We start from the raw sequence: 9,991 nt of genomic DNA, 5'->3' as shown, positions 1-9,991 counted from the left end.
AAATCCGTCCCATTGCCATCCGTAGTCCTATACGTAATGCTAAGGCTAAGGCTAAGGCTAAGACACCGCTTTCACATCGAGAAGCATCGAGAAACTGATGGTTGCCGTCAACCAAAGAGGCGGGATTGTTAGGAAAATTAAAGAAAAATAAATTAAGACACAGGAACGACCAGAATGTGAATCAGAAAAATTCAAGATTCAAAAACGAAAAAGAAAGTAACAGAAAAATACAAGAAATGCGGGCGCCCCCAGAATTTTTTGTACCTTCTCCTAGAAAGAAACTCTGTTCCCTAAAATCTCCACAAAATAGTTGAATCATTGCGAAATTGAAAAGCAGTACAAACATGTTTGCTAATACAGGTGTGCGAAGAATGTGGAAGACACTACTGATTGTACACTTGCTCATTTAAAACAACAGAACAAATGGTGAAGCTGAAAGCAGAAACTTGGTGCCTATTCTTGTCGTATTAACAATTACGCTCCAATCGCTCAAGAAACAGACAACATATGTGATTGCCCTCTGCTTCTTCTTCTAACCAAATTTATACAGCAAGCAAATGCTCTTAGGATGTAAGATGTACAGCACAACAAAACATTACAAGTTCAGCTGCGGATTAAACTTGTCAAATACAAAGGTTAGAGACAGATCATCCTTTTAGCGGCTTGTACAGGACGACAGTCACGTATTTGGACTGGAACCGGTGAGTCAGACCAAGGGCAACTACAGACTGGGATGGTCGTTCTTTCTCCATGAAGAGGTGGTTCAGCACTACATGTTGTGGTTTTGAAGCACTAGTGTCTTTGTAATTTTCTGAGCTAAGAACACTCGACGCCAGTTGAGGTGGAACCAGCAGCGGATCCTTTGCGAAATCTTCGTCTCCTGGAAAATCCTGACTGTAACTTGACTCAGGTGATTGGGGAGCCTCAAATTCTGCCACACTATCAAGGTTTTCAGGAACATAGTCCTATAGATTTAACAAGCACTTTATGGGTCAGTAAATACACAAAGAAAACTTAAGAAAGGACTCCTCTATGTTCAAACTCTAATTTGCATTTTCGGCATCCATCCCTATTTTATATCTTCATCTGGGCGCTTAACAAAACTGGTTCCATTCTGGAACATCACGAGAACATATTTATGAGGTAGACTTGTTCTCATTTTCACACAGATAAAAGTTCAAGATGAAAAATATGCTACATTGGTTAAAGGTAAAAGTTCGACTATTTAATTGACAAATAATATTGCTGGCTTAGTGCCTATAAGTAGGGTTAAATATGCCAAAGAAGAGGTCGGGTTCCATTTTTGGAAAAAGTTACATAAAGGTTGAGTACTGTGATGTACCTTTGAGATGTTGGTTTATTTTTTATAAAAACAATAAAGTTTGGGATTCTCTTCAGATTTTGGCCATTCAAAAAAAAAATTAATAAAACAAAATAAAACTGAAGACAAACTATACCCCACGCAAATTAAGTATTAGCTATATATTTTGGATTTCCCATATCATAAACCTATCATCAATAATTCTCTTGTAAACAAAAGCGAAATATGTGTTATGGAGTGAGAGGTTAGAGATCTGCTTCAAAAGAAAGGATAAGGAGGAAAAATTTGCTTGCAAGAGTAGATCTGCAAAAAAGGGGATGGGTGACATACTGGTAATGGAAGAAGATGGTGAAGAGGAATTCGAGGAGGGCAATGCTACAAGCTTGATACAGTGGTACAATGATCAAAATTAAGATTTATTTTTCTAGTACTAAAAGTGTTTAGTCATTAAGGAAGAAATACAAATAATAAGTATACATTCACAGAGAACATAAAAAATGATAAAGAATATACAAGAATGTGATTTTAAACGCAAAGTCATTGCTAAAGCATGCTTACACAATCTATTATTCTACAAATAGCTTAGGGATGTCCTTGCCCAAACGCATTTTAACAACAATGATGCATAATAACTGCAGATTGTTAGGTGGAAACAAACGTTGAGAGGGTTTAAAAGTTTCAAAAGTCATAGGACTAAACCTTAGGGGTAAATATATAATTACTTCTATAACCTACAAAACACATTGTTCTTGAACTAACATACTCTTTTAACTTTTTGTTTCTATGAGGAAATCTAGATTTCTTCACTTCGGCCACCAGGAACTATGCTGAGGTCTTTGATAAATTTCTTTAAATTGGTTACTAGAACATATTACTTGGTTTAGTGTGTCCTGAAATTTTAACTTTTACACGATACAATTGGTATACCATATCAAATATACTCCTACCCCTATGCACTATTTGTGAGAAAGAGCAAGCAACAATTATGGCAAGAACAAAAAATTAGGTACGAAGAATTCATATTCGGACTACGTATATATTGAAATCTATACCTATTATAAGAAATCCTTGTTTTATAAAATGTGGTTTGCCTATTATATTCATGTCATATAAAAAGAGCAATAGTTGTTATAAATATTCTGGTCATGGAGCTTAATCAAAGTTTGGAGGTAGAGGAAAAGCAGGTGATTCCATTGTGGTTAGGAACTTCAAGTCTTCAAGAGGCCTAAAAGAAGTCTCCTCGCTTTCTCTTTTAGCAAACTTTATTAAGTGAGGTAGAGTGACTTTGTTTTTGGGCATTACAAGACTTTTTTCATCTAGTAATACATAGATCTACTGAACCATGCTTCGGAGTTTGGTTCACATGCAGGTTAGAGTTCTAATTCTCAACTCTTTAATTGATCAATAAGAATTGTATAACACAATTTTAGGTCTTTATCTCTATTGGATGCACATACAAAATGCAACTCTGCTTCACGAATACAACTCATCCACCGAGGATATGTAAGGTATAAACACAACGGCAAGCATAATATACATATATTGGCAACTTTCTCTCTTTGTTGGTATATGCATTTTCAGAAATTTTTAATAATTAAATATGCACTGCAATGAAGGGTAAAGCAGTTTATTACTACAACCGAGACTTTACTACTGATAGCCTCTTTAATACAAAGAGCAGATCTAATTACTATGCAATACATATTAAAAGCATGAGGTGTACGCTTGAACTTGCACCTTTCAAAGACGAGCAACACAAGGAGAAAATTATATGACATGAGGCAGGAATAGAAAAAATCCACTGAAATACGTTAATCAAATATATTCTTGAGCATGCTTGGCTCTTGTATCTAATGTTTCCAAGAAAATTGAACCATTTTACAATAGTACAATCCTCTGAATGAAAGAAAAAGAAAAATAGAGTTTACAAGGAGATTAAAAAAAAAAGAATATAAGAGAAGTTACTAATCTTTGTACTTTCTCCTCTTCTTTTCCATACTGTTCACATGCAAACATACATACATATATATATATAGCAGGCTTTTTTTCATATTGAAATAATATCTAAAGACTTAAAGGTGCAGCTAAATTTCACCCTCATAATTTATGATTTAACCCCATAAAACTTGAAACAAAGACTAACTCTAAACAAGGTTATAACAAAATCCTTATTTTCCTTCACACAGAAAAAGAAATCTAAACCCTCAGAGTCAAGTACCAAGTGTTTGATTGAGACACTTGCATTAGGTTAAGCTTATACTTACGTGGACATCAAGAAGATTACAAATATGGCCCGTCTGATCTGTTTCAGTTGGTAGATCAGGGATATATCTCACTTCACCATCCACGATAAATCTGTAACGAAATATGCCTGACGGCAGCACCAGAAGAATAGAGTGATCCTTCCCTGATCTTTGGAGCATTTTCCTGCAGGTAGAAATAATATACAGCTTCAGGGCAAAAAAAAGCTTTAAGAGTACATGTTGCTGGAATGAGTAGATTCACCTTGTCCTCCAGTTGTCCCATGAACCCTCCACGACCACATTACTGCCGCCAAAACTCCAAGTTATTATAGTCGGTATACCTAGTTCAAGGGGGTGATCAACAGCTCTTTGAGCTTCATTCTGCCTCAGTGGGTTGAGTGACGGGCCATCACTTCTTTGTATAGGAAGTACTGGGGCCTGCCTAGGTATAGAAAAAATCAGGTACATAAAACACACTGATAAAAGATCATGAACAGATGTCTTCCTGATCAAAAAAGATAAGGGAGAAATTACATTGAAGATGGTGATAATATAGAATCAAATGAACTTGAGGAAATCACTGATTAATACATTTGCAATTGCCATCATTTGCACTAATCGATAAGAAACAATGCCAATATAGACAAGCATCAGACAAAGTAAAATGACAAAAACAACCCAACTGTGCTAGATTTAAGAGTAGAATAGCAAAGCAATATTAATCAATTTTTATCATTACATGCATCAAAATGAAGATAAAGGGCAATGTAGTTGGCACTACTTGCAACGTTGGGCATGAATAAAACATTAATAACACCAAAGATAAGGACTGGCAGACACTAAGTATGTTTTATAAGGCAGTCAGATTTGGTCAATGGAGGACCAAATTGAGAGGATTAGCACAATTTTTTGTGCATTCTACAAATTGAACTCAAAACTGCCATTTCAACATGAAGCGTTTTAGAAGAAAAAAATGACAGCATTGAACTGGAGATGGAAAAGAATTTCTCATACATCCTTTTGGATAAAAAATTATTAAGCTGGAAAAACCTTAACAGAGTAGGTCCAAGTTAATGATATCTCTCGAAAATAACTTAAAATGCATCAAATCCACCTTTTTTCTAACCTCTAAGTCTACACAAGCTTAGAGCCCTACAGATCCCATGAGAACAGAAAAAGTAACGCTGCTAGCCAGAAGAGTGGAAATGTATTGGACCATGAATTTCTTTTCCATATTGACAATTAGATTCACATCCACTTCTTCCTCAAGTAAATGCTTAGACCATTTGCCACCTGTAGACATCTTACTGGGATAGACTTAGGTAAAAACAAATGTACCAATGAGAATTAATAGATCTGAAAGACTGAAACGAAGGGTTACAATTTTTCGAATGATCAATAAATGTTCTGGTACTGCTATTAACATCTCGACAAAATGAAAAGATTCTATTAGGTTACAAAAACGAGGATTTACAACCATCTTCTCCAATTGAAGACCGTATTTACCAACTATCCTTCCAAAAAAAGTAAAAAATAAAAAAATGAGTCACATCTTTCAATGGTGTTATTGAAATGACATAACATGTTGAAATCATGACCAAAATTTGCACTATGTCCATATCTGCACAGCAAGTAATTATAAAAAATGAACATAAAGATCAGTTGTTGCAACAGATTACAACCTAGGTGAGTCCTGTAGGACCATTTATTTAGTATAGGCATATACATCAGGATTTAGAATATGTCCCCTTCTTCTGATGCTTTATGACCCTTAGAATTAATTACCACCATTTCCTTTCTAGTCCAACTAGAATAAAATTCAAGTAAGACTGTGTGCACATTTACACTTAAAACATCTAATAACTTATTTACACTTGAAGCATCTAATAACGTATGTATAACATGTTGAAATCATGACCAAAATTTGCACTATGTCCATATCTGCACAGCAAGTAATTATAAAAAATGAACATAAAGATCAGTTGTTGCAACAGATTACAACCTAGGTGAGTCCTGTAGGACCATTTATTTAGTATAGGCATATACATCAGGATTTAGAATATGTCCCCTTCTTCTGATGCTTTATGACCCTTAGAATTAATTACCACCATTTCCTTTCTAGTCCAACTAGAATAAAATTCAAGTAAGACTGTGTGCACATTTACACTTAAAACATCTAATAACTTATTTACACTTGAAGCATCTAATAACGTATGTATAAGACTAGAGCAAATAGATAATTTAAATAACATAGTAATGTGAACTTATATATATGATACAGATTATTATGCAGTAATAGACGAGACTGCTATGTGCATTAATTGGTTATAAATATAATTACAATATAATGTTATTTTATGTAATTTACATTCTGTATATGATAAAATGCATTAATATATCTGTGCATATAAATTTCAAAACACTTTCTGCACATCAAATTGTATAGGCAAAACTAAAATATAAATGCATAAACACTTTCTTTGCACAATAGCTTAATTAAGTAGGAGTTATTTGTTTCTTGACTTAATAATTTCCTAGTCCTCTAGGGATCAGATTCCAGATCTTCTGATTTCATTTCCTTCTTTTCATCTTTCCTTCATTGGAGATTCTAGTCTATCTTGAAGCCTTCATAGTTTATGGGGTTGGTTATACTATTAAGTCCCCCTTAAAGTATAAAATAGAACTATTTTACAGCATGGTGAATTCATGGTGAAAAATGACGGATTCATATTAATTGTACCCACGCCCCCCGTGGGGCTCGAACCCACGACCATAAGGTTAAGAAGGTATTTTGATTAGATATAACAAGCTAAAAATGATGAATTCGTTGTGAAAAATGATGAATTCATAACTCAGTGGATCTGGGCACAAACACATCATCGTAAATCTTCACAATCTAAGGGCTTTTAAATGGTTCTTATTTTAGACGTTAAAAATACAGGGATGAATTTTTGTACAAACCTCCCTTATAGTATACACTACAAACTAATGAATTCATAGTGAAAAAAAAAAAGATGAATTCATATTAATTGAATTTTCACCCTGCATAGGATTCGAACCCAAGACCACGAACTCATTCAGAAAATTGATGAGTTCACCGTAAATCTTCACGATCTAAGGGTTGAAAATGGTTCTCAGTTTATAGGTTAAGATTGGTTTTTATTTGATCTAATTCCTATGTGTGTGTGCGTGCGCCAACTTAAGTGGTTGTTGTACTATTGTATGTGACAGTCACAGATAATAAACATAGGTGTCCATGGAAAAATGAATCAGCATACAATTATACATGCCTACAGTACATACAAACTACTCAAATATGCATGTATAGCTAAACAAATATAAAAAAAATATCCAACTTGTATTTTATGGTTGTCAGACTGTTAGCCTAAAACATAAATTCATCAAAAAAATCTTGCATCAGAGAGCTAATAATGGAATTTGGAGTTAAAAGTTGACACAGTTCTATGTATTTGGTACCAAACTTTCCATTGGCACTGAGATCAGAAAAGAATGTAAAAAAGATATTTGTATGAGAAAGCCATAGGAGTCAAAATTACCCTCCCTACGACTGGTATGACTTTTGCAGCACCTCCTTTCATTTTATAAGCAAGAAAGTGGATAAGTCTAATGGAACACGACTCGGTCTAATGACTAATGAGATGAGTTGGAAATAGTTGACATAGTTCTTTCCACACAGAATGACAGAATGCAGGGAACAGGGTAGGGGCAGGTTTATATATTAACCCAAAATTAATCTGCTAGGGCTATCTCAATCCTTAGAAACTTAAGTAGGACACATGCAGCAGATTGTTTTGCACTCAACAGTATTTCTTTAATACAATCTTTTAATAGTCCCGTAGTCAGTATACTATACATGGACTTTCAGAGGTTAACCAAGTTTCTTCGTCATTGAACGGCAGTTACAAAATGGAAGTAACTGGCTACTGGCTAGATGTTTGCCCTAGTTAACAGAGAGGGCAATGTAACTAACTCTATAAATGATTGTGCAACATCAAATGTGTTAAGACAATCACCATTACTCAGAACATTAATGTCATTTTCTTTCTGGCTTATCTGTTTCTGAGATTCACCTTTTTACGAATTTCCTGGAAATTCACAGTGATGATTTGGTTCTTTGACCATCTGGGAGAGGCACAAAACAAAATGCTTACTCTCTCAAATCCCAGCATTATCAACAAAGTGAAATATTTAAGTGGGTAACAGAAGATATTACAAGATCTCACAGATCATTCGATGTAAGGAATCACATCCTTTCTATATACTTCCAACTTTTCCCTATGTACTAAACTACCACATGATAACTTAGAGAAAATGCCTACTGGGTCAAATTCAGGAAAGTGATGTATTTGCAGGACTATCTCTGGCTCCACACGAGCATAATGGTCACAATCCTTCCAAATGTCACAGGTCAGGCATATGAATAAGAATGCATATGAAAGAACACCTTTATTTATTCTTTCCGAAACTACTAGCAGTGGGCGTGAAGAATTAGGGAATGAGGTCACATAAGAGACTGCATAAGTTTAACAGAATTTAATTATATACATTTTAGGAGCGCTCGTTCCAAGGCTGTATTTTTGTTCAGCAAATGTCAACAATTGACTCCAATGACTCACAAGCATTAGTAAAAGGGATAAATGTGCTCCAAGACCACAACCATGTGTGATGACCACAAAACACACCCCATACCTAAAAAGTAAAAACTATTTCGTATTGCGAAATCATTTAGAAAAACAACCGTAGCTCTTAGTAAAGAGAGATCACCACATTGCCTATATATGTCCACGTTGTAGGGCTCTAGCGATGCGCGTGCAATGCTCTTCCAGTGAACAAAAAAAAAGGACTCACAAAGGGATTGCACGCATGCACTTTTACAGTTGCGACTATCATTAGCAACCTTCACTTTATAACTGGAAACAATTGAATGAAATCCAAATAAATGTTAAGAGGCCGGTCCATGAGACCCCTATAGGTAATTAGTAGCTTCATAGCATCCACTCTCTATTATTGGCTTGATCTTACTACATATGTGTTTGTAAAGAGCATTGAATTTCTCACCCAAGTTCTATTATATTATAACAGCAATGGTTTCAATATTCAATATCCTAAGTGAGCCTCAAGTCTTGAACAGGATCAAATAGGGTCGCATCAATTGCAATATCTGACATTGCTGATAATCGAGAAGCAGGCTTCATTGAGATTAACATTTCAGTTGCCACAAGAAGTAACTGCAGAGTTGACTAGCAAGTCCGCACGGCAATTTGCAATACAGAGATCTCCGCCAGCAAATCAATACTTGGCATATAATTAACATTCCTAAATATAGATTATCGACATCCGTCAACATTCCTCAGCATTAGCTAAATAACCATGAGCCACAGCAGTAAAACTAAAAATGAAGCAGCAGTTGATACGCTTACTAAAGCTGTACAAATCTCTCCCAATAAATCCAGCTACACTTGGATAAACAGATGAGATCGACACATAGGCACGAATAAATAACATATAGAAAGAGAATGGGAGACCTAACCTGAGACGAAAACAAGAGAGGAGCGCGCGACTGATGGGGATCACGCGGCGGAGAGCTCACCATTAGATCAGCGGAAGCCACGCGATTTGCCGGCGCGTGGTTGGAACCTTCGGAGACCTCGGCGCCGCCATTTTCACTGCCTTCTTCTTTGCCATTCGCATTTCCCATGCGAGTAACGCAAGTGCATGTAGGTAAACGTGTATTTGCAGGTCTAGGGAGAGAAAACACGGAAGGTGAGGGTTTTAGAGGGATCAAAAGGGCGGTGTTGGAGGGGGGCGGGGGGCGGAGGAGGAGGGATAAAACGGGAAATATAAGAAATGTCAACTCAGCTGAGGAAATTGAAAGGATAGATTTGAGTACGTGGGATAATCGTGGTCGTCAAATTTGGATAAGAACTATTTTCGCAGTGAAATCGTCGTCGTTCAAATTCTGATCAACGAGTTCATTTTGACTCATTGCGGCGAATGCGTGTCGCTTCCGAGAAAGATAAGTTTAAAATTGAAAATCATTTCGTACTCAAAAGAACAAAAATAAAATCATTTCAAATCACCTTTTTTCGTTTTTAATCATATGCAGTTTGCAGGTCACATCCATTCTACATTCTATACATGAGCTGTGAATATTTAAATTGATACTATTAAATTTGGATAAGAAAACAATTGGTTATAGAGAGTCTAACATAACACTTTTCGAATTACGTTACGTGACACTAACGATCGCTAGCACATAAGCCTAGAATTATTGGCGACTTTTGGTAGATAATCGAGTTGAATACCGTTTTTGTTTAATTTAGTTAATTATTATCCAATCGAATTTCAAAATTTCTTTATTTAAATATGTTGAGGCTTAAAGTATTCGCGACATAAAGTTTCTTAA

The 9,991-nt window shown here is 35.5% G+C and overlaps 1 protein-coding gene across 1 annotated transcript; it reads right to left on the bottom strand.

Annotated features, from left to right (window-relative positions):
* Positions 1-298: 298 nt before the first annotated feature.
* LOC131017114 (SNF1-related protein kinase regulatory subunit beta-1) lies at positions 299-9,707 on the bottom strand. The gene is made up of 4 exons (XM_057945857.1): positions 9,116-9,707; positions 3,827-4,002; positions 3,586-3,748; positions 299-965 (listed from the first exon to the last, which is right to left on the bottom strand). The coding sequence occupies exons 1-4, from the start codon at positions 9,281-9,283 to the stop codon at positions 648-650; spliced, it is 825 nt and encodes a 274-aa protein (XP_057801840.1). The 5' UTR covers positions 9,284-9,707; the 3' UTR covers positions 299-647.
* Between the last annotated feature and the right edge of the window lie 284 nt (positions 9,708-9,991).

Source organism: Salvia miltiorrhiza, chromosome 1 (assembly GCF_028751815.1).
Source record: "Salvia miltiorrhiza cultivar Shanhuang (shh) chromosome 1, IMPLAD_Smil_shh, whole genome shotgun sequence".
Classification (NCBI taxonomy): Eukaryota; Viridiplantae; Streptophyta; class Magnoliopsida; order Lamiales; family Lamiaceae; genus Salvia; species Salvia miltiorrhiza.
Note: the sequence above shows the minus strand (reverse complement) of the source record. Positions and strands in the feature narration are given on the sequence as shown.